Consider the following 24,747-nt stretch of genomic DNA (forward strand, 5'->3'; position numbering starts at 1 on the left):
CTGTGCCACGTGGCTTGTGGGATCTTAGTTCCCCTACCAGGCACTGAACCCGGGCCCTTGGCAGTGAAAGCGCGGAGTCCTAACACCGGACCGCCAGGGAATTCCCAGAAAGAGATATTTTTAAAAGACAAGAGAGTACAAGTTGGTAAAGATGTAGAGAAAAGGGAACCCTTGTGCACTATTAGTGGGAATGTAAATTGGTACAGCTATCAAGGAAAACAGTATGGCGGTTCCTCAAAAAATTAAAAATAGATCGATCATATAATCCAGCAATGCCACTTCTGGGTATATAAACAAAGGAAATGAAATCACTATCTTGAAGAGATATCTGTGCATCCATGGTTCATCACAGCATTATTCACAAGAGCCAAAAGGTGGGAGCAACCCAAGTGTCCATTGACAGATGATGAATAAACAAAATGTGGCCCATTTACACAATGGAATATTATTCAGCCTTAAAAAAGGAAGGAGAGACTTCCCCTGGTGGTGCAGTGGTTGGGAATCTGCCTGCCAATGCAGGCCACACGGGTTCGATCACTGGTCCGGAAAGATCCCACATGCCGTGGAGCAACTAAGCCTGTGTGCCACAACTACTGAGCCCGCACGCCACAACTACTGAAGCCCACGTGCCTAAAGCCCATGCTCCGCCACAAGAGAAGCCACTGCAATGAGAAGCCCACGCACCGCAACGAAGAGTAGCCCCCGCTCGCCACAACTAGAGAAAGGCTGTGCGTAGCAACCAAGCCCCAACGCAGCCAAAAATAAATAAATAAATTTATTTAAAAAAAAAAAAAGTAAGGAAATCCTACACTTGCTACAACATGGATGAGCCTTGAGGACATTACGCTAATAGACGTAGACTAGTCACAAAAGGACAATCACCATATGATTTGACTTAGATGAGGAACCTAGAATAGTCAAATTCATAGAGACAGAAAGTAGGATGGTGGGTGCCCGGGGGTGGGTGGAAGGGGGAATAGGGAGTTGCTATTTAAGGGATAGTTTCAGTTCAGCAAGATGAGAACGTTCTGGAGATTGGTTGCACAACAATATGAATATAGTTAATACTACTGAAATGAACACTTAAAAATGGTTATGATGGTTCATTTTATGTTATGTATATCTTACCACAATTAAAAATTAAACAAAAAGAGTTTTCCCAAAGGTTAGTGCGATGCCAATCACTGAACAGAAAAACAGGAAAAGGACAGGAATGGGAAATTTTAAAATAAGAAGTACAGCCAATACACTTAAAAAAAAAAGTTCAAGCTCATCAATAATCAAGGAAACGCAAAATTAAAGACTGTTCTTTTCGTCCACCGAGCAGGTAAAGGAAGGAGAACAGGTGAACCCCTAAGAGCTACAGGCGGCGGGGCTGCGACAGTGTGCAGTCCCAGGCCCAGCCTGACAGGCAGGGGTGGGGCTCTGACAGTGAGCCCCAGAAACCCTGCACTGTGTGCTGACCCAGCCAGCCGGGCCCACTCACCCTTCAGCTCATCAGCGGCGAAGAAGGCGGCGAGGCAGTCTTCCAGGGTGACCACCGGACCCCAAAACCAGCTGGGGGTACAGGATACCACGAACCTACAGAGACAGAAAGGGGTTGGCGGGGGTGCTGCCGGGGCCTCGGTGAGAGTAAGACGTGGGGGCCTTTGGGCTGGGGTCCGTTTGGGCCCAGACGGGCAGCTTGGCCCCAGTGGGTGGAATGGGCGGAAGTCTGGAGCCGGAAGCCTGGGACCGCCAGCCAGCAGCTCCGTGTCCTTGGGAGGGCGACATCACTTCCCCCCGAGTCTCGCCTTCCTTATCTGTGAAGGGGCCCCAATCACGCTGGCCTGTCTTCTGGGCAGAGTACAGGTTCCTGACATCAGGCAGGTAAAGCCGGCCTTGGGGCACACAGTGGGGACTCCGGAAGGCCACCACGGCGCTCCCCACAGGGCCAGGCCTGCACTCCAGCCGCCGCCTCCCTTTCCGGCTGCCACTTAGTCACACTCTCCATCGTCACCTGCCTTCCGACCCAGAGGCCCACCCGAACCAGGCCATCCCAGGACGGCTGAGGAGCACTCCCACCCCACTTGGCAAACCCCTGAGCCCCCTTCAGCCTCAAGCTCCCTTCCGAACTCCACCCTCAGCCCTGCAAAAGCTTGTACTTTGCTGTTAAAGGTCTGTCGCCTGTCAGCCTGCGAGTTCCAGAAAGGCCAGGCCTGGGTGGTCTTGTGTCTCCAGCGGGCGGGAAGGTGGCATACCGTCGGATATACTCCACGATAAAGGCCAGCCAGCCCTGGGCGGTGGAGCTGTCCCCACAGGAACCCGGCTTGGCTGGCACATTCTGGTAGATGGCCGAGTGGAGCTTGGCCAGGTCTTCCTTGCCAGGAATGGGCAGCGACAGGTCCTGGAATGTCTCCACCGTGGTGGACACCTGTGGGGTCGAAGGTCAGCCTGGGTCTCCACTTCCCAGGGTTCCGCCCTGCCCAGACCAACCAGAGTTTGCACCCAAACCCCAGCCACCAGAGGGCAGGTGTGGGGCAGAGAGCCTGCTCCCGTGCCCGGGACACGGGAGGCCCACAACCGGGGCCCAGCCCCAGAGAAAGGCAGGGGGCACCAGGCAGAGAACCAGCGCCCAACCCCCAAGCTGCGTGAGGACCCCGGTGTGTCCCTCCCCTCCCCCAGGGCGCCCACCCGGTCACAGGTGAGACACTGCACGAGGCTGAGGATGGAGCCGTCGAAGATGTCTGAGATGACGCTGCGGTAGCGCTGCTCCTTCCGCCGCCGGCTGCCGGAGCTTGGTACCTGGGCTGGGGGCACAGCACAGGGCTAGGCCCAGCCCCCACGGGCCTGTCTGGGGCAAGGGGTGGGTGCTAGGACTTGGAGTCAAATCTGTATGAGTCATGTGACTGGCTGTCTCTTCACCTCCTGGTGCCTCACTCAGCGTCTGTGGGATGGGGCCCCACTCGTGTCCCAGCCGTGTTAGAGGGTTCAGAGACACTGCGTGAGGAGTGCGGCAGCCCAGCCCCTGGTAAAGAGCACTCCAAACCCAAAAACGGCAGCCAGGGGTGCGGCTTCCACCCCAGCCCCGACTCCACGCGGGGATGCCCGGCCCACCTTCCCTGCCCGCCCGCTCCCCCGAACCTTTCTTGAGCACGTAGGACGGCCCCATCCTCACGGGGCTCGCACGAGGAGGGCTGCTGGCCAGCTTGGTGTGGCCCTCGTGGAGGTGGACAGGGCTGCAGGGGCGAGAGGCGCTGCGCATGTGGGCCTCATTGTCCGGCTCTGGGGGCAAAGGGGGGACCGTGCTGGGGCAGGGCAGCCGAGCCAGCCCCGGGCCTGGTCAGGAAGACCTGCCAGCGCCTCCTAAGGGGACTGAGGCCTGAACCCACCACACCTCCTCTGTCCTGGGCCCACCCCAGCCCCCCAGCCCCACGCAGAACGCGCTGTCCACACCCTTCCCGTTCCCAGCGGAGGGCTCAGGCGGGCTCTGAGTCCAAGTGAGTCTGGACACATCATTTAGCCGATTTCTCACCGGTAAGTCGGGTCTCATGGGAGAGCCCCCCAGGGTGGGGCGGAGCTGAGCAGGCTGTGGGTGCTCTGCCCCCCAGCAGGAGCTGGACAAACGGGGCCGCGATGCCCCGAGGGGCTTGGCTGGTACCTGGTGTCCGGCAGGGGCTGGTGGACCGCGGTGACGGCGGCTGCGTGTCCGTGGGCTGCTGGTTCAGGGCGGCCATGGCAGTGTCCACGTCGGCGTCCTCGTCCACCTGCTCCGAGTTGGTGCGCTGCTGGCCCCACGAGAACTTGCGGTCCTTCATGCGCTCCTTCTCGGAGATGGCGCGGCCCGCCTCGTCCGCGACCAGCAGCTCCGTCTCAGCCTGGGGGCCGCCCCCGCCGCGCCCCTGCCCGTCGCCCTCACCGCGGTCGCTGCTGGAGTCGCAGGACAGGAACTCGTCCTCTGATGGGCTCCGGTCGCCCTCCCGCTTCTCATCCGTGTCGCTCGAGTCTGAGTCCCGAGCCTCGGTCAGCGCTGCCGCCGCGGCCACCACGGGCTCCTTGAGCTCCTCGTGCAGCTGGTCCATCAGGCAGCGCAGGAACTCTTGGGTGTCCTGGAACCAGGGGCGGCGTCGACACGGATGCTGGGGGGCCCATACGGGCACCCTTCACAGTGGCCTCCTCAACACGACTGTCCTAAGTCCCCTCCTACTGAGGAGGACGTTGAGCCTCGAGAGGCTGGCCGACCCCTCCCAGGCCTCACGCTGTGAAGCGGCAGAGCAGAGGTGGTGAGCCAGGTCCACCTGACCCAGCTCCTGCTCTCCATCACCTGCAGCCCTGCTCCCAGCTCAGCATGGGAGAGAGTGGACATATCGCGTTCAGCCATTAAAGTCGCCTTGCTCCCTAAAGGAGGGGACAGTGATGGTGGGCAGGGAGCCCGAGTAGGACAAAGGTGACACTGTGAGTGCGTCTGCAGGTGAGTGCTCAGCTGAGTTCCACAGGGAGGGAGCAATGCCACCCAGCAGGCCAGGCTGCCTGCATCCTTGACCTGCCTCTGGTTCTCTCTGCCCTTCCAGTCCTTCACCAGCCCCCGTGCCCACGCCTTCTGCTGCCATTGAGACTGGTGCAGGAGAACAGGCTTCCCGCAGGCCTGGGCACGACTCGGACTAAGGTGCCTCTTCGGGTTGGCCGGGTCTCAAATCCCAGCAGTGACGCTGTTATTCCGACTACACTGTGACTACGTCATAACCCAGAGGAAGCCAGGGCAGCGAGGCCTCTGGCCCAGCCTGCCCACTGGCCCAGCCATGAGCAGTGCACACAGGAGGCGCTTTAAAAGGTCAGAAGATGACGGTGGCCGGCCTCTGACAGCTGGGGACACTTGGTGCTGTGTGGGGCCACTGGGTTCAAAGTCCAGTCCTGTCCCTCACAGTACCTGCCCTGGATGTCAGAAGCAGCTCCCGAGCCCAACTCCTGCCCAACGAGGTGGGGACCACACAGTGGCCAGACCCAGCCAAGCACCCAAAGCCTCAGGTCACCGATATGGAGAGAAGGGCCTCGTTTTCTCAATTCTAGCAGAGGTAGAAGAGGGCTCTGGTTGGATTCCATCGAGCATCAGGGAGGGGGTAGGAGACGTGTGTCCTGTGCGTCAGGGACACTGAAAGGTCCTTTTAAGAAACAGGCCCTCAATACGTCATCTACTTTTCTTTCTGCTTCCTCCTTTTAACAAAAGTACCCTGTGTTCGTTGCTAAAATCTCAAGCCACGTGGAAGCATGACAGCATCCTCTGGCCATTAAGAGAGGCCTACAGCTACCTGTATGTTTCAGACTCAGACACGTCCCCTGTGCTACGTCCAAGATCCACAGAAAGGGATGCTTTGGAGTCAAGTGGATGTTGGGCAGCAGCCGAGCAGCCCTCCTCCCCGGTGTCCTCACCGAGAGCCTGAGGGCCAGCAGGGGTCCTTGTACAGGGAGGGCAGCGCTGCGGTGAGGGATGGCTCAGGTAAGCCTAAATCCCGTCCCTGCCGCTGTGCACTGTGTGACCTGAGCCACTTGTAGAACCTCTCTGAGCCTCAGCTCCTTACCTATAACGTGAAGGTGATGACGGGGCCCACTTCATGAGAGCTCTGTGAGTAGAAACAGGGCTGACCTTATGTGGCAGGTACTGACCACTTAATAAATGGTGCATGGTGGATTCTGATCACCGTGGGTATTATCACCCCCCAGAAAGGGCGGTGTGGAGGCAACGCTGGGCTTCTCAGGCAGAGGCCAAGTGTTCAACCAACTGAGGGTGTGAGCAGAGAAGGGCCCAGCAGCCCTCACCCTGGGGAGAGTGGGGGCCGAAGGAGGGGGGCCAAGGGCATCCCTCAGTGACCGCTGCTCTGTTCCTGGGCCCCCCCCACAGGCAGCAGCATCGGCAGTGCAAACAGGTTCAGGCCAGCAGCGAAACCCCACTCTGGGGCAGGACTTGGACCACTTGACCGTCCGCCTGGGGCAGGGGGAGGTGTGTGGCTGCGTTCTGCTTCATCTTGGGCCCATGATTTTACGCCATAGAAAGGCATCACTGGGTTCAGAGGGGTTCTCTAGATTTACAAAAACTTGTCATCAAGATGTTTACTTTAATAAAAGTGAAATCCTGCCTGCGACTTGGGGAACAAGAGGCCACGTGCCGATTTGGGTGAGTGCTGAGGTGCCACACGCCTGGAGATAAGGCTGTCCGAGGTCAACTTTCCCCTCTGCCACGTACCAGCTGTGTAACTGGTACGTGGTAAGTGGGTGAGGACTTGGCCGCTGAGCCTCAGTCTCCCCGTCTGTTGAGTGGGGAGAACACCAGGTTGCCGGGAGGCCCCCACGTCCCCACACAGGTGAAGGGCTCAGGCAGCAGGTCTGATCCAGGAGCCCTGCCTGGAAAAGCAGAGCTGCTGCTGCCGATTTCCACACTGGTCTTGGCTTCAAAGCCAGGCCTGGTAAGTTACAGCCCTGGGTGTGTCCCCCGGGGGGCCGGACGGCCTACCTGCTGGGCATAGCCTCGGAACATCGGGTTGACCAACTTGATCCCATGGGACAGGCTGGTGGGAACCACGTAGCTGGGGCTGTAGGAAGACCAGACCCATTAGTACAGGTGGCCTGCTCTGAGCTGCTCAAGCCCATGAGGGCAGCCAGGCAGCCAGTACAGCCAGATCAGACTCAGGGATGCGTTTACTACAACTTTGGGAGGTGCTAACCCGGCCGGCAGCCCCAGCAGGTTTGCACATCTCTAAGGTCAAGAAGGAAAACGTCAAGTCATGGTTCAGTGAGGCAGAAGGCTCCTGACTGGGAGGGCATCGTGTCCCACCAGCCCACGACAAGCTACCCTAAAACTGTTCTCATTATAAAATATTTATCGTGGTTTTCTAATTTCAAAAGTAATACATGGGGACTTCCCTGGTGGTCCAGTGGTTAAGACTGTGCGCTTCCACTGCAGGGCGCGTGGGTCTAAACCCTGGTCGGGGAACTAAGATCCCGCACGTGGCGTGGCGTGGCTAAATAAATAAATAAAAATAAATAAAAATGACAGCTGCTTTAAAAAAAAAATACATGTGCATGATTGAAAAACAGAAAATCTCAGAAAAGTACAACAAAGAATCATCAACACTAACAGCCCCACCCAGAGATAACTACCATTAAGATTTCCAGATTTTTCCATGAAAATACAGATGCATATACAAAATTACATGCAGGTAAACACTTAAATGTGGCTTCTTAAAATTGGAATTATGCTGCATCACACTGTTCAATAATCTGCTTTTACACTTAACATGTTTCTATGCACTCACAGTTTGTTTTGTTGTTGTTGTTTTGTTTTGTTTTGGGTTTTTTTGGCCGCACCACGCAGCTTGCAGGATCTTAGTTCCCCGACCAGGGATTGAACCCGGATCACAGCAGTGAAAGTCCTAACCACTGGACTGCCAGGGAATTCCCAGCACTCACTTGAAATTAGTCCCAATTTTAACTTTTCCTGGAGAAACAGATCTAACCCAGGCTTCTGGTCTTTAAAGTCCTTTTTCACTGAGCTAAAGCCCCTGAACGTCAGTGCCAGCCACTTCTGAAATCCTTTCCTACATGTACAGATATGGCTGGGACCTAGGAGTGGTCACCACACAACTCTGGACCTCAGCACACACGCTGCAAAATGCTGCCATCTTCAATCCGCACCAGGCTCAAATTCTAGCTCCACCTTTCACAAGACGTGCTATCTTGAGCGAGATCCTTAAATCTTCTGAACCTCAGTTCCCCAATTTGTGAAACAGAGTTGGCTATGACCTACAGCTCGAAGGGCCGATGTAAGCATTGCACAGGGTAAAACACAGCAAGTGATGGTGAGAGGCTGAAGGCACAGGAAGTGCTCTCTCAAGGGGCCGACAGAAAACCCACCCCCACACCCCTGCCCCAGGTTAGGGACTTGGTCAACTCACCGTTTCCGGTGCCAGACCTCAGAGACCAGCTTCTGGTAACTTTTGCACAGGGCTGGCTTCTTGTCTGTACGCACCAGGCCTCCACACTCCAAGAAGAACTGCGTCAGTGGGGGGCTGGGGGACGGGGCAGGGAGCCAGGTCAGAAGAGAAAAGAAGGGGAGCGTGGCGTTGTTTACAAAGAGCCGGGTGGAGAAGCAAAAGCATCTTATGTGGGATGCACTGTGGCCCCTGGAGCCAGAAATGCCTGCAGAAGGCATTGAAGGACACCACCTATTGTGGGCTGAATTGTATCCCCCCAAATTCATACACTGAGGGCTTCCTGATGGCGCAGTGGTTGAGAATCCGCCTGCCAATGCAGGGGAGATGGGTTCGAGCCCTGGTGAGGGAAGATCCCACATGCCGTGGAGCAACTAAGCCCGTGCACCACAACTACCGAGCCTGCGCTCTAGAGCCCACGTGCCACAACTCCTGAAGCCCACGCGCCTAGAGCCCGTGCTCCACAACGAGAGGCCACCGCAATGAGGAGCCCGCGCACCACAACCAAGAGCGGCCCCCGCTCACCGCAACTAGAGAAAGCCCGCATGCAGCCACGAAGACCCCAAAGCAGCCAAAAATAAATAAAAAAAAAATTAAAAACAAAAAAAAATTCATACACTGAAGTCCTAACCCCCGTACCTTAGAATGTGATTGTGTTTGGAAATAGGGTCTTTCTTTAAAGACTGTTGTGTGAACGAGAGGAACCACTGCCTGTCCTCCCGTCAGCCCCTTCCTGGAAACCTTCCTGAGCCCAAAAGCATCTCCCCCACTCCCCTTTTCTTTGTTTTTGTTATCTTATTACATAAGAAATACTCATTTACTGTAGAAAAACTTAAAAATACTAAGCAAACAATAATAACTGACCTTAATCCTACTACGTGAGGATAGCTACTCTGTAGATCTGGGGGCATGTCCTTCTAGACTTTTCTATGTATGCGTATCCCCCATCCCTCCCTCCTTCTCTCTCACACGTACACACACACACACACACATTGAACCCCTGCTAGGTGGGAGACCCTGAGTGCCAGGAATAGGAGATGTCCCAGCCTCAGGGAGTGGACACCCTATCCTAGATGGAAGATAATATTTTCTCTCCAAAATGGGATTGCACCAAACAAAGGTTTATAACCTCCTTTTTCCTACTTAGCATATTCTGAACTCCTCCTCTTTTTAATAAACATTGTCCTGCACCATTTTTTCCTGAACTCACTGTAAGGCTGCCCTACAATAAATTTACGATTTTATCGACCTTTAAGTTGTTTCCAGTAAACGGCAGAATGCTGAACCTCACTGCACAGACAGCTTTCTCAACATCTCAGGGTACCTCCTTAGGATCAATTCCAACAGGAGGGATTGCTGGGTCAGAGGGCATGTGTGGCTTGGGGCACTTTGATGTGTATCCACACACAGGCTTCTGTGGGCAACACAGAACCCGGCCTGGGGGCCCCAACTCCCAGATGAGGCGCAACCTACCAATTGGACAGGGCCTGCAGGGCGGCGTTCATGTAGCAGGAGTTGCCAAGGTTCTTCATGCCCGTGAGGCCTGGGAGACCAGCGCACACAGAGGAAGGGGAAGGTGAGCATCTCGACACGGCAGGAACCCATAGAGGATGGTTCTGAGTCCCCAGGACCCACCCCGGAAACCTGCTGAGTCTGCTGACGTGGTCCCACTCCCAGCAGCTCTGGTTACCGCAGTGTACGGAACCTACGGACCCCTCCGCCGTCCACCCAGCCCAGCCCACCGTCAGCACCGAGCAGGGGCAGTGGCCTGGGTGCAGACGGGCCGGCCCGTCCAGGGATACATGGCTGTACAGGGCTGAGGGCAGCGGCTGGCGCCCCAGGGAAGCCCTCATGCCCCACAGGCCACCCCGCCCTGCCCAGGCAGCGCAGCGCGTGGGGCCGTTACCTCGCGGTTTGAGGTCATCGTCCTCCGACTCGGACTCTCCTTCGTCAGCCACAGCAATGGGGACAGCTTTCAGAGGGTGGGAGGGCGGCGCAGAGTCCTGTGTTCGAGAACCAGAGTGAGGAAAACTAGGGGGCTGAGGAGGGAGAGGGGTTGGGGTCAGGGGCCCGTGTGCCTCCCCTGCTGGGGTTCAGGGTAGGGGGAGAAGCCCAGGCCCCCAGCCTGCACTGAGCCAGCCCATCTGAGCAGAGGACGCCGTGGAAGGAGAGGGCATTGGTGGCCTTGCCCTGGGAACTCCGTGACTTGTGTTTTACTTACAATAATGAGTAGTAATAGTTTAATTTATTTATATAAATTTGGGAAAAAACAGAAACACAGAAAAAACAACAGGCAATCCAACTTTCCTGAGACAACCACTGTTGATAGTCTATCTTATTTATGTAGCGTTTTAACTGTTAATACACATACACCCTCAAAACAGGATTTGTATATACTTCTTCAGAGCCTTTTTTGTAAAAAATCATAAATATCTACCATGTCCACAAACGTATTCTATATACACTCATCAAGCACCCATTATGTGATGGTCGCTGTCCAACGTGGAGAAGACAGCACTGCACGCACACACACACGCACGCAAACACGCCTGGCCTCCACACACACACACACACACACACACACGCACGCAGACACGCCTGGCCTCCACACACACACACATGCATGCACACACAAAGACATGCCTGGCCTATACACACACGCACGCAGACACGCCTAGCCCCCCCACACACATACACACACATGCATGCATACACAGAGACATGCCTGGTCTACACACACACAAACACGCCTGGCCTACATACACACACACACATGCATGCACACACAGAGACACGCCTGGCCTACACACACACACACACACACACGCATGCAGACATGCCTGGCCTACACACACACGCAGACATGCCTGGCCTACATACACACACACACAGACATGCCTGGCCTACACACACACACACACGCCTGGCCTACACACGCACACGCACACACACACACGCGCCTGGCCTCCCGGGGCTCCAGGGCCAGCTCTCTGACTGCTCCCTGAGGCCAGCTCCAGGCTGGGCTCACCTGCCTGCCTCCTTTAAGGGCTGCTCGGCGCCCTGCGTGTGCCTTGCCTGGTTGGGGGGTGGGAGGTTTCCGGGCGTTTCCCCCAGAGAGGTGGGTGCAGGACCATCACCAGGGGCTCTCCACAGGCCAGGGAGGGTGTGCCCCGCCCCACGGCCCTGGACTCACCCGAGGCCTACAAACTCCCTGCGGGAGGGCCGCCCTCGTTCCAGGCACCTCCGTGTTGCCGGGCCCTAACACAGGGCTGGGGCTCAGCGGGCGTTCGCTGACACGAGCTCCTCAAAGCCAGCTGGCAATGCTGAGCAGGAACAGACGCCGTCGGGGACCCACCGCCCTGCCCTCCTGGGCGTCTCCTCGGCTGGCGCCCGCACCCGCTCACCTGCTCTGAGAACTTGGGTGAGGGGCCTGGCGGCTGGGCCGCCAGCCGAGGCTCCAGGAACACCTCCTTCTCACAGGCGTAGCACCACACCCGGAATGTGGTCAGGTTCACTGTCAGGTTGTGCTTTTTGGCCTAGAGGGCAAGGTGCAAAATCAGAAGGATACAGTGGCCTAATGGGTGCCCCAGGCCTGCCTCAGGGCTGCGTGAGCTCTCCGGCCTCAGGAAAAAGCCCCATCGGGTCAGAGGCCTAGAAGCTCAGGATCCGCTCCCCCCGCAGGCCAGGAGCGCCAGGGGCTGCAGCGGCATTCTCTCTTGCTTCTTCGCCGTGATTCTTCCCATTTTACACATATAACCACTGACGCCCAGAGCGGTAGATGGCGCTGGGGGCGGCGAAGCTGGGCTTTGAACTCTGGGCTGTCGGACCGCAGCGCGCATGCTCCCGGCCACCACGCTCACCTGCGCATGGATGGTGCTGTGGTCAGCAAAGGATTCTCCGCAGCCGACGTAGGAGCAGGCGACCTGGGGAGGGGGGAGGAGAGGAAAGGAGCGCGGAAGGATGGGGCGGCTAAGAGGATGCTGCCAGCACAGCGAGCCAGTGCCCGTCTCCACCCAGCAGGATCCGCAGGCACTGAGGCCCTGCCGCCCTGCAGGAACACAGGTTTGCACAGCCAGGGTCCGCGCTGGGCAGCGATGGCCACCACACAGCCGCCCCTGCCTCTGAGCGAGACGGGCAGTGTGCCCCGCTGCTGCTCTCCTGCAAGAAGGCAGGCAGGGTCGCAGCCAGATCTGGGCAAAGCTGAGGCCCGGCTGCTTGGCGCCCAGACCCTCTCCCCCTCCACTCGTCCCTTTTTCACCGAAACCCCACCTCCTGAGGGGCCAGTTATCGGGACTCACACTTTGGGTGGGGAGACTGGGCCTCACGGCCACTTTCTAACGGGGAACACTGAATCGGGCAGAGGCGGATGGGGCCCGGTGCGGACCCCATGCCCCTCAGTGTCCCCGGTGACCTGCCTCTGGCCTTGTGCTCTCCTCTCCCAAATCCACCCAGCGCCCAAGGTCCAGCTCAAGTGTCTCTCCTCTGCGGGCCTCCGCCCCAGCGATCGGCCTGCTTCTCCGTAGGAGTGCTTTGGTGTCATTTCCAGCTGTGGTCAACACTGCACAGGCTGGTGAGGACCTTTCAAGGAAACGACCTTTGGGCTGCATCATAAAGGATGTGCCAATTTCTGCATCAGGTCCGTCTCTATCTCTCTGGGGGGCCTGTGGGCTCCCAGGAGGTAAGACCACGCCTCGCACTTCTTGCTGTCCCCTGGGGGCCCAGACGGTGTCTTGCAGTGTGTTTTACACTGAGCAATAGGTCCCAAAGGAGGAGGCCAAAGCCCCGTGGGGGGTCCTAAGTCTTCTGAAAAGACAGACTTGAACTATGGTATTTTCACCCCTGTGGGCTTTTTTGTTCCTCCTTGTATTTGTTTTCAAAGAAATTTTAAGTAACAGCCATTTTCAGTATGACTATAAAATGCAATACATACTTGTAGAAAAATTGGAAAACACTACAAAGTTACAAAGAAAAATGAATTACCCATAATTCTACCCCCCAGAGAAAACTGGCAGGTGTTGATACATCTACCGTTACTCTTTTTGGTAAGCAGTAATAATCATGACCAGATTTTCCTGGACACTGTCTACCGGCCACACAACCTGTTAAGACCATCACAGGCATCATCTCTTCAAATTCTACCGTAAGGTGGGTCTGCAAGGAGGGGGCAGTTATCAGTGTTGTGGCCTCTACTTTACAGACGGGGAAACAAAGGCCTGGGGCAGGGCTCAGAGCCAAGATGCTACAGCATCTCTCTCTCTCTCTCTCTCTCTCTCTCTCTCACACACACACACACATGCGCGCGCGCGCACAAGGACAGAACTTTGCCTTTAATGCTGATGGGATCATTCAGTCCAGAGTCTTCTCCAACTTTCTTTCTCCTCTTGGCATCTTTAATGGCTGCCAGTGCAGCCAGGCCGGGGGCTCACACACTCTGGGGCCCTCTTGGCTTGGGCTTGGGCACCACACCCGAGACATCCATGCCCTGTGTCCCTGCCCAAGGTTCCCAGCCGTGCCCATGGGGGACGGATGTTCCCACCCCAGAGTCTGGACCCAGCTCCCCACCCCAGACATCTGCAAGGATACTATACCTGGAGACAGGCCCACAGGTTGGGTCCGGAAACACCGCATGACTGACAGGTGCCCTGTGTGAGGTGAGGAGAGAGAGGTAGAGAAGGGTGTGAGTGGCCTGTTGGATGTGCACTGACGGACGCACCTGAAGGTCTCAGCTTAGAGGCTTTGCCTCAGAAAGGCCCTCGCTGGCCCACAGGGGCCCTTTAAATTTTAATGTTTGAATTTTGTTTTATCATGTGCCTGTAAAAACATTTTCAATACAATCATTTAAAGCCTAAATAAACTGACACCATAATATGCTCCCTCAACACACCTTCTACTCTTCCTGCGTTGCATTTATTTATTTAAGCCTTTCCCCCCACCTAGGCTATGGGCTCCACGAAAGGATGGTCTGTTTTACCTACCTCTGCGACTTCACAGACAGCCTGGTACAAATCAGGAGATAATATATTTGTTGACCACAGAAAACACCTAGGTTTCTGGTGGTCTGGATGACAAAGCCTGCTTCTTGTCTACCAATCTCTCTCCTCCCTGCTTTAATAAAAGAATCCATGAATTCAGGCTGAGCACATGGCCAGCCAGCTGCAGACTATGTGTCCCAGCCCCCGCCGGGATCATGGGGCTCTGTTCTAGTCAACAGTATGACAGCAAAAAGCGACATGTGCCACTTCTGAGTTTTGCATAACCCTTGCTCTTTCTCCTTTTTCCATTGGCTGGAATGCAGATGTGATGGCAGGAAGTGAAGCAACCACTTTGGACCTGGAGATGAAAGCCATGTGTTGAGAATGGCAGAGCCACTCTACCAGTGCTACCTACGTCTGGACTGTTCAGTGAGAGAAAAGTAAACTTCTATCTCATTTAAGCCACCGTATCTCAGGGTCTCTTTGTTATAATTTAAACTGTCCTAAGTAATTTTGTCTCTGCCTGTCTAGAACAGCAATTCCCAACTGAGCCTCCACAATACTCAGCGTGTCTCTGCCAGTTGTGAGATGAACTCTAAGCGCTGGTAGCAGTTACAGAGTACTTCATCAGAGTGAGAGCTGACCTCTGGTGACGGATCACAACAGTCCAAGCAACCAGCTAAGTTTTTTACACCTTGCTCATGTAATCCCCACCACAGTCTGTGCAGCAGGTCCCATCAAGATCCCCTTCATAAGATGAGAAACTGAGGCTCAGAGAGGTCATGACCCTACAGAGCAGAGTCGGAAGCGGAAGCTGAGGAGCCGCGGTCATCAAACTTCCCAGTTTCCTCCCAAGGGTGACCACGTCGACCCCCAGGCCTCCATGGGAACTTCTTCGTCTCACTAAGCCCAGATTTTGGCTGTTTGTAAAGAGCCTGAATGTGGGACTCTCACTAGGGTGGAGGTGACACAGCTCATCCCATACAACAGGGCAGAGGTTTGCAATCTGTGATTTAGGATCTCTTGCTAAGGATGCTACGGCTGGCTAGAGATCAGTCTGCTTAGTGGACTCAAAGTCACAGCTCTTGACCTTTCCAAATCTGTCATCTCTTTTGTGATTTTCTGATTTCACAGTTCACTCCCATCTTCCCAAGTTTTTTTTTTTCTCATTTCAGTCATTTGAATGATAAAAGTATTGTATGTTTAACAATTTAAATGATACACATACACTGTATATAACGTGTAGTATATTATATGCAGTACATATATTCTGTATATAACATGTAGTATATTATATGCAATACATATATGCTGTATATAACGTGTAGTATATTATATGCAGTACATATATTCTGTATATAATATGTAGTATATTATATGCAACACATATATTCTGTATATAATGTGTAGTAGATTATATGCAATACACATATCCTGTATATAACGTGTAGTATATTATATGCAGTACATATATTCTGTATATAATATGTAGTATATTATATGCAACACATATATTCTGTATATAACGTGTAGTATATTATATGCAATACATATATTCTGTATATAACGTGTAGTAGATTATATGCAATACATATATTCTGTATATAACGTGTAGTATATTATATGCAGTACATATATTCTGTATATAATGTGTAGTAGATTATATGCAACACATATTCTGTATATAATGTGTAGTAGATTATATGCAATACATATATTCTGTATATAACGTGTAGTATATTATATGCAATACATATATTCTGTATATAACGTGTAGTATATTATATGCAATACATATATTCTGTATATAACGTGTAGTATATTATATGCAATACATATATTCTGTATATAACGTGTAGTATATTATATGCAATACATATATTCTGTATATAACGTGTAGTAGATTATATGCAATACATATATTCTGTATATAACGTGTAGTAGATTATATGCAGTACATATATTCTGTATATAACGTGTAGTATATTATATGTAATACATATATGCTGTAATAATTTGAAGTATATCCCTCCATATCTTCTTCTTATATAAACATATATGCATAGATGGGGGGGTGATTTCTAGTAAAAATAAGATCATACTCTATACAAATTTTTCGGTAACAGGCTTTTGTCACCTATTTGTGGTCATCCTTCTAGTCTGTACACAGAGACCACGTCTCATTCTTTGCAGTAAGTGCATGGTGGCACACACTGTGGGCACAGACACCACAATCTGTTCACTCATTCCCTTCTTTTTTTTTTTTTTTTTTTGGCGGTACGCGGGCCTCTCACTGTCGTGGCCTCTCCCGTTGCGGAGCAACAGGTTCCGGACGCGCAGGCTCAGCGGCCATGGCTCACGGGCACTGCCGCTCTGTGGCATGTGGGATCTTCCCGGACCGGGGCACGAACCCGTGTCCCCTGCATCGGCAGGCAGACTCCCAACCACTGCGCCACCAGGGAAGCCCCATTCCCTTCTTGATGAATATGCAGACTGCCACCAGTATTTTCCTTTTACAAATAATGCTCAATAAATACTGCTGTATTTGTAACTGTTACTACACTTCTACTAGATAAACTCCCAGAGGTGGCATTGCACCCCTAAAGTCACAGTAATGCCTAACCCCACTACCACGCCTGGTCTACTTCCCTCCCTTTGTCAGCTCTGAGTGAGAGCAGCTTCTGCTTTGCCCATCTGAAAATGGTGTCGTGTTGCTTTCTCTGGCAAAATCCTTAACCATCAGGGAAGTCAGGCATGTTTTTTCAAGAGTTTCTCAGCCATTTGCATTTCCTCCATTTTGAGCTACCTGTTCAATCCTTGCCCCTCCTGGGTATTTTATTTTGTTTTATAAATTTTATTTATTTGTTTGTTTATTATTTATTTATTTATGGCTGCGTTGGGCATGCAGGCTTCAGTAGTTGTGGCACGTGGGCTCAGCAGTTGTGGCTTGTGGGCTCTAGAGCACAGGGTCAGTAGTTGTGGCACATGGGCTTAGTTGCTCCGCAGCACGTGGGATCTTCCCGGATCAGGGCTCGAACCCGTGTTCCCTGCATTGGCAGGCGGATTCTTAACCACTGCGCCACCAGGGAAGCCCCTTCTGCGTATTTTAAAACAATATTGGTTTCATTTTGTAGATTTCCAAAAGGCTGCTACGTCCCAGCCCAGTCTTTCCACGTTCTGCCTCCTTCTTCCCACCTCGTTTATCTCCTCCCTGCTCTCAGATTCCCTGAGAAATCCTCTCAGTTTGTCTCACTTATTCCTTTGTGCAGACTCAGGAAGAGACCCAGCATTAGACCGTGCAAATGCACCAGAGCCTTGCTCTGCCCCTCCTCCTGACCACACTGAAACCGTGCCCCTTAGGGTTAACAGAAATTGGTGATTAACAGAAATTGAACTTGTCTTACAGGAATAGCAGCTAAGGAAACAGCTCCTTAAAAAGCCCCTCTGCTTTGAGCCTGCCTTCACTGAGCAAGCTTGTCTTAATTATTTTTCTCAAATTGCATACCCTCCAAGCTTCGTGTAGCCTATATATCACAAGACTCCTTAACAACCCCTATAGGTAACAGCTCTAACAGCTCTGATGTATGGGCCACTATAGGAATAGGGGCTTAAGCTGTTTTTCAGAAACTTGGTGTCAGCTCCTGTCCAGTTTGAGCTGGCTTAGACTGGTTGGGACCACTGACCTAAAACTGGGCCTACAGAGGTGTCCGATGAATGACCTTTTGTCATCAGAGGGCCAAAAACTCCACCCTCAGATCATGCTAGGCGCCTCCATTTTTGAACACACATCCCAGGAAGAAGGATGTAACTCAGATACACCTGCGCAGAACACCGATTACCTTTCCCCACGCCTAAGACCACCCTGCTTCTTTAACCCATAAATACCCCAAGTCCCTCGCCTTTGGGGAGGTGGACCTGAGACTTGTTCTCTCGTCTCCTTGCTTGGCTGCCTTGTGAAAAAATCCTTTCTCTGCTGCAAACCTCGGTGTCTCAGTGTTTGGCTTGATGCATGCTGGGCAAACAAACTTGGTTCAGTAACAGCCAGTGAAACTACTTCGAAAGAAGCCATGGGTACTTTGAAGAATCGCGCCCTCATGCGGACCCAGACTAAACCAGCTCAGGCCAAAAGCCACCCAGAACCTGCTGGTGCAGGGAGGCTGAACGACCAGCATTAGGTTTCTGGAAAGAAGACAAGGAAATATGTCTAGGAATCTGACCCATCCCCACTTCTGGGAATGACCCCTACACATGGCTCTTCCCCTGAACACAACAACACTGTATTGGCAGAAGGCTGCAAAGGGCCCAGATGTCCACCCACAGAGGATCAGCTATGGAGTCCACACAACGAATATGATGCAACTTCAAGATAAACCATGAGATCTATGTGCCGAGGCCAAAGAGCTCCAAGATATACTGCCCTGTGAATAAGGTACGTTACAAAAATAGCTACGGTACACTACCTTTTATGTAATAAAGGGGAAAATGAAAAAGAAGTATTCCCATAAAGAAACTCTGAAAAGATACAAAAGCAACTAATGTCCCTGGTTACATGAGGGTGGAATGGAGAAGATGGGCACAGGGCAGGTGGTGGGGGGGGTACTTCTTGACACTTTTCTTCTTACATTGTTTCATTTTTGAACCACATGTTACCTATTTAAAAAATTTAACTTAACAAACAGACAACACATCTTCCCTATTCAAAGAGGCCCACCTTCTCTCTTTGAGGCTCCCTGGGCCCTTCACAGGTCACGTGCGCAAAAATGCCCGTGGACTCTCAGAGTCTGACTCATTCCCTGCCTTGCACCTGCTCCAACCACTAATGGACAGAGCATCAGTGTTCCCACATGGACTGGTCTACATGGTAACTAATGGCTGTTAGGACACAGATCCCAGAAGGCCTCCGAAACAGTCGCCAGCTTTTCCATTTACAGAAAAGGCCAGACAGAGACTGTCAGGGGCCAGTTCTTCCGCTGCTTCAGAAATGTCTGTACCCCAGGAATGTGGTGGCCCTGGCTGTGGGCCTCAGTCCCGTAAGATCTGACCCTTTACCTTGGATTTGAGCAGCAAGTCCTCTTTGGTCACCTCCCCTATAGAGTCAAGATGAGGGCAAAGGTCCCTGGAGTCCCCCATGCTGGCCTGGGCTTACCTACAAGAAAACACAAGGAATCCTGGGTTAACGGCAGCCGCCGCTGGCCAGAGGCAGGGGAGGCTCGTGGTGAAGTGCACACTTTGGTCTGTAGTCCCAGCTCTGCCACATACCAGCTGGCGACCCAGGGAAGCTACTTAACTTCTCTGAGCCTCACCCTCCTTGCCTGAGAACTGGGGAGGGAGATAACACCCACCCTGATGGGTTGCTCAGAGGACTCATGAAGATAATACACGTCAAACGCCTGGCACAGGGCTGGCACAGGGCTGGCACAGGGAAAGCAGGTGCTGGGATGATGATTAGGATTCAAGTGCTGGGTGTGATGATTAAAAGTGTCTTCCGGGGCTTCCCTGGTGGCGCAGTGGTTGAGAGTCCGGCTGCCGATGCAGGGGACGCGGGTTCGTGCCCCGGTCCGGGAAGATCCCACATGCCGCGGAGCGGCTGGGCCCGTGAGCCATGGCCGCCGAGCCTGCGCGTCTGGAGCCTGTGCTCCGCAGCGGGAGAGGCCACAACGGTGAGAGGCCCGCGTACCACCAAAAAAAAAAAAAAAAAGTGTCGACAGGGAAGATGCAAGGGTCCTGCCTACACTGGGGAAGCTGCATGTCAAGGAATCTAAAACCGTGGTACTTTTATTAAAAGAGACCAGACCCATGACTGGGAGACTACTCTACCCAAGGTGGCAGCAGAGGACTGGGTGGAGAGGCTGGATCTCAAAACCAAGTAGAAAGGCAAGAAGCAGATGTTGACCTCAGTCTTCTCTAAGCAAGCAAGACCACTCTTCTCAAGAGCTTCTGAGAAGCCAGGTGCCCCACAGGCCACTTATCTCACTTCCTATGAGAAACCCCACTTAGAGAAGAATCCTTCAACACCACAATACTAGAGGAGGCCATCAGAGCAGCAGCTCCTCCAGAAAATGTTTCCTGAGAAGGAGCAAATCAGAGAGAAGGGCGGGCAAACCAACCCAGGAAGAGGCCTGAGAGATGTTCACTAAAGAACCACGTGGTGGGGTATCTGGGTGACAGATTTCACAATAGCTTTGTTGGTTTTTTACAATGATACATGCTTATTATAAAAACAAAACTCAGATGATGTTAAAAAAAAAAGTACAAAGTATAAAGTAAAGTTGCTGATGATACTGTGGCAAACTTCCTTCCTGACACTCTTCTGTGTATAATTTCTCTCTTTTTTTAAATCAGAAGGAAAAAAGCTATTTCTGTTTTGAAAAACAAATGCTTCCTTTGAGGGAACTCCTTGGTGGTGATAGGTAGTTCTGTATTTTGACTGTGGTGGTAGTTACATGGCTCTACATGTGTGTAAAACTGCTCAGAACTGAACACACACACACACACATACACACACACACACACACACACACACACACACACACACACACACACACACACACACACACACACACACCCTCATACACACAAATGGGTGCAGGTAAAACTGGTGAAATCTGAGTAAGCTCCCTGGGTTGTACCAGTCACTTTGCTGGTCATGACACTGTGTTACAGATACACCAGAGATGTGTGACCACTGGGGGACACTGGGTGAAAGGTACATGGGACCTCCCAGCGCATTTCTGGCAACTCACTGTGAATCTATAGTTATTTCAAAAGAAAATGTTTAAAAGGAAATAACTAAGTAAGTGCTTCCACAACCCAATATTTTAGCAGAAATTGTACCCAGGAACCTGGCTTTTGATTCTAGCTCCAAACTATTACCAAGAAAGGTCCAACCAATCAAAGATGTAGGTGGAGCCAAAAGTGCTTTAATCAGAGGCAGAGGCTGTGCATCCACCAGAGGGAGGTGGACACCCCCAGGCACTCTCCTGTAAGCCCCCTCCTCACTCCAAATGGTCAGCCGGGGTGAACTGGCCCAGACTCCCAGCCAGAACAGGAGTGACTGGGACTGATTAGGGGCCAGGACCCAGACTAAGTGCTTTCTGTGTATTCTTTCATTGAAAACTTCCCCCGGCAATCTTTGAGGCAGCTGTGTTTTGCCCCATTTTGTAGATGAGGAAACGGGACACTTCTGGTCTCAAGTCTTGCAAACAGGAGCACCAGGGCTAAGGCCGAAACCCAAGCTGGTCAGACTCCTAAGGCTCTCTCTTTGGAACTTACGGAAAATGTAAACATATGCAGATGCAGACGGAAGTGTGTAACACACCCCCATGTACCCATCACCTGGCTTCACAATTAATCCATGGCCAACCTTGCTTCATCTCAACCTCCCACTTCCTCTTGTTTTGCACCAAATCCCAGATATCACGTCATTTCATCCGTGTATGTTTTTCTACGAGACTTGAAAAAAGAAAAAGTAAAAACAAACAAACATAACCACAATTCCATTATTTCACCTAAAAAGAAAACTCCAAACTTCCTCCTTGATCCATGCATAAGGGCTACACCTGAGTGGAGCAGGCTGTGGGCCTACCTTTGTGCAAAGCGACAGCCCCAGGAAGCTGCCAGCGTCCGCATTCTCCGGTGACGGCCGACTCTGCTGGGCTGCAGTGGGCCGGGGTGAGTGCAGGCCTCTGGCAGGGAACCTAGAGGACAAACCAGCACACCTCATGTAGCTCTGTTACCTTAAAATCACTCTTAGCACCAATCAGGGGCTAAAAACAGCCCAGAATTCCTCCTGGGAGAGGAAAGTGAATTTCTGGACATTTGGGGTATCCACAGGCTAGACACACTCCCCAGTCCATCCACAGGGACAATAAAAACGCACCACTGAAGGGACAGTGAAGAAGGCTTGGGTGGAGCTGGCAAACAGGGCCTCCTGGGGGGTGCTGGACCCTTCACTAGTCACTGCTGGGCGTTACCTTCGTGATCCCCGAGAGAGGGATCTGCAGGAGAGGGCCACGGGGCCTCTCCAACTATTGCTCCCCATGGACAGAAGGATCCGCCCCTTCCAGGAGTGCCACTGAGACCCTCAGATCATCCTTTGAGCCTCCCAAGAACTTTGTACTGCTCAGAACCCCCGACCCTAGGCGACAGACACAATCGGGTTCGTCCGCATGTCACCAATGCTCCCCCTTCCTTGGTGGGCCACAGTTTCCCAGGTGTGGGCCGTTCATAGAGGGAGAGGCAGTTAGAAGCTATCATTTAAAACGGTCACATGCCAATGGCGGGGTTCAGGGTTCCAAAGTCCAGTCCTCCTCCTTTGAACCCAGATTTTTAGTTTTTCGTTTCCACTGAGGCCAAGGGCGCTGGGTTAGTGGCAGCTCCGCACTATTTTAAGCTGCAGTACGTGGGTTTTTTGAGTATCTTTGGTATGTGCCCCATCTCTCCAGCCAGATGGCTGAGCCAGGTTATGAGCTTGACGCCCAGCGCCGTGAACACTGCCCCAGACAAGGATGACAGCGACAGGCCCCCCTTGACTCACACGTGCAATCAGACCACTTACGTTCCTGCAACTTCAGATAGAAAAAAAGCCCTGCGGCTGACAACCCTCTGTGTACTCTCACTGCCCATTTCACAGATGAAGAAACAGAACTGGAGCTAATGAGCTAGGAACTTGGCCACGGTCGATCCTGGGCTGGTACGTGGTGGGCGGGGACCTGATCAGATCTGTCCAGTGCAGAGCCTTGCTCTAAGTCAGGGGTCAGCAAAATTTTTCTATAAGGGCCCAGGTAGTAAGTATTTAGGCTTTGCTGCCCACAGTGATCTTCATCACATATTCTTCTTTGTTTCTGTTTTGTTTTATAATCCATTAAAAATATATTTTAAAAAACTTCTTAGCTCGGGACTTCCCTGGTGGCGCAGTGGTTAAGAATCCTCCTGCCAGGGGCTTCCCTGGTGGCGCAGTGGTTGAGAGTCCGCCTGCCGATGCAGGGGACACGGGTTCGTGCCCCGGTCTGGGAAGATCCCACATGCTGTGGAGCGGCTGCGCCTGTGAGCCATGGCCGCTGAGCCTGCGCGTCCGGAGCCTGTGCTCCGCAACGGGAGAGGCCACAACAGTGAGAGGCCCGCGTACCGCAAAAAAGAATCCTCCTGCCGGTGCAGGGGGCACGGGTTCGAGCCCTGGTCCGGGAAGATCCCACATGCCACGGAGCAACTAAGCCCGTGCGCCACAACTACTGAGACTGCACTCTAGAGCCCGCAAGCCACAACTACTGAGCCCACGTGCCACAACTACTTAAGCCCACACGCCTGGAGCCCGTGCTCCGCAACAAGAGAAGCCACCGCATTGAGAAGCCCGCACATCGCAACGAAGAGTGGACCCCGCTCACCGCAACTAGAGAAAGCCTGCGTGCAGCAACTAAGACCCAATGCAGCCAAAAATAAATTAATTAAAAAAAAAATTCTTAGCTCGAGGGCCTGACAAAACAATCCCAGCCTGCTGTCACAGTTAGCCAACCCCTGTTCTCAGTCAGTGTGCACTGGGCCTCACCAAAAGCAAGCCCGATCACTGGCATTCCACATTCCACCGCACACAAATGCCCACCAGTTTAAGTAAGGCAGAGAGCAAAGAACAGTCAAGAGGGTTGACCTGGCTCCAGATTTTCTCTAAGTAAGTCATCAAGGGTGTGTGCAAAGACAGAATGACAAAGACATCCACTGTAGCGCTGTTTATAATGGGGGGAAACTGGACATAATCTAAGTGAACAACAACAGGCGATTGGTTAAATAGTAACACAACCATACACTGTTGTACTACGTTGCCATTGAAAATGATGATGAATGTTGAATCTTCCTATCCATGGAATTAAATTAGATCTAAATAAGTGGAGAGATATACCATGTTCACGGACTAGCACACTTAATATTGTTAAGATGTCTGTTCTCCCCAAATTGATCTACAGATTCAATGTAATCTCAATCAAAATCCCAGCAGCCTTGTTTGTAGAAATTGCCGAGCTGATTCTAAAATTTATAAGGGGACTTCCCTGGTGGTGCAGTGGTTAAGAATCCTCCTGCCAATGCGGGGGACACAGGTTCAATCCCTGGTCCAGGAAGATCCCACATGCCACGAAGCAACTAAGCCTGTGTGCCACAACTACTGAGCCTGCGCTCTAGAGCCCGCAAGCCACAGCTACTGAGTCCGTGTGCCACAACTACTGAAGCCCGTGTGCCCTAGAGCCCGTGTGCCGCCACTACTGAAGCCCCCGCACCCTAGGGTCTGCGTGCCGCAACTACTGCAGCCCATAGGCCTAGAGCCTGTGCTCCACAGGAGAAGCCACAGCAATGAGAAGCCCACACGTTGCAATGAAGAGTAGCCCCTGCTCGCCGCAACAAGAGAAAGCCCGTGCACAGCAATGAAGACCCAACACAGTCTAAATAAATAAATAAATTTTTTTCATTAAAAAAAATAAAATAAAGTTTATAGGGAAAAGCAAAAGACCTAGAATAGCCAAAACAATTTTTGAAAAGAACAAAGTTGGAAGACTTATACCACTTGACTTAAGACCTTCTATAAAGCTACAGTAATCAAGTCAGTGTGGCATGGGCTCAAACACGGACATACAGCTCAAGGGAACAGAGTAGAGAGTCTAGACCCACACATTTGTTGTCAATTGATTTCCAACAAAGGTACTGATATAATTCATTATTATTATTTTTTTTAATTTTGGCCGTGCCAAGTCTTAGTTGTGGCGTGCAGACTTCCTAGCCGCGGCATGCAGACTCTTAGTTGTGGCATGAGGGATGTAGTTCCCTGGCCA

The 24,747-nt window shown here is 52.3% G+C and overlaps 1 protein-coding gene across 5 annotated transcripts in view; it reads right to left on the reverse strand.

Moving 5' to 3' along the window:
• Positions 1–24,747, reverse strand: part of USP20 (ubiquitin specific peptidase 20) — a 49,041-nt gene that overhangs the window by 12,634 nt on the left and 11,660 nt on the right. For 3 of the 5 annotated variants that reach the window (XM_030838594.2, XM_060300312.2, XM_030838593.2), the window contains 14 exons: positions 21,519–21,630; positions 18,983–19,079; positions 13,550–13,603; positions 11,822–11,884; positions 11,366–11,497; positions 9,868–9,964; positions 9,435–9,504; positions 7,926–8,039; positions 6,485–6,563; positions 3,641–4,088; positions 3,124–3,264; positions 2,674–2,789; positions 2,241–2,413; positions 1,487–1,581 (listed from right to left, as the gene is read on the reverse strand). In XM_030838594.2, coding sequence (XP_030694454.2) covers positions 1,487–1,581; positions 2,241–2,413; positions 2,674–2,789; positions 3,124–3,264; positions 3,641–4,088; positions 6,485–6,563; positions 7,926–8,039; positions 9,435–9,504; positions 9,868–9,964; positions 11,366–11,497; positions 11,822–11,884; positions 13,550–13,603; positions 18,983–19,063 — 1,663 coding nt within the window. In that variant the 5' untranslated portion in view covers positions 19,064–19,079; positions 21,519–21,630. Of the gene's footprint in view, positions 1–1,486; positions 1,582–2,240; positions 2,414–2,673; positions 2,790–3,123; positions 3,265–3,640; positions 4,089–6,484; positions 6,564–7,925; positions 8,040–9,434; positions 9,505–9,867; positions 9,965–11,365; positions 11,498–11,821; positions 11,885–13,549; positions 13,604–18,982; positions 19,080–19,275; positions 19,418–21,518; positions 21,631–24,747 lie in introns of those variants that run through there. The other 2 variants (XM_030838595.2, XM_030838597.2) reach the window with 2 other exon arrangements.

This window comes from Globicephala melas, chromosome 6 (assembly GCF_963455315.2).
Source record: "Globicephala melas chromosome 6, mGloMel1.2, whole genome shotgun sequence".
NCBI lineage: Eukaryota > Metazoa > Chordata > Mammalia > Artiodactyla > Delphinidae > Globicephala > Globicephala melas.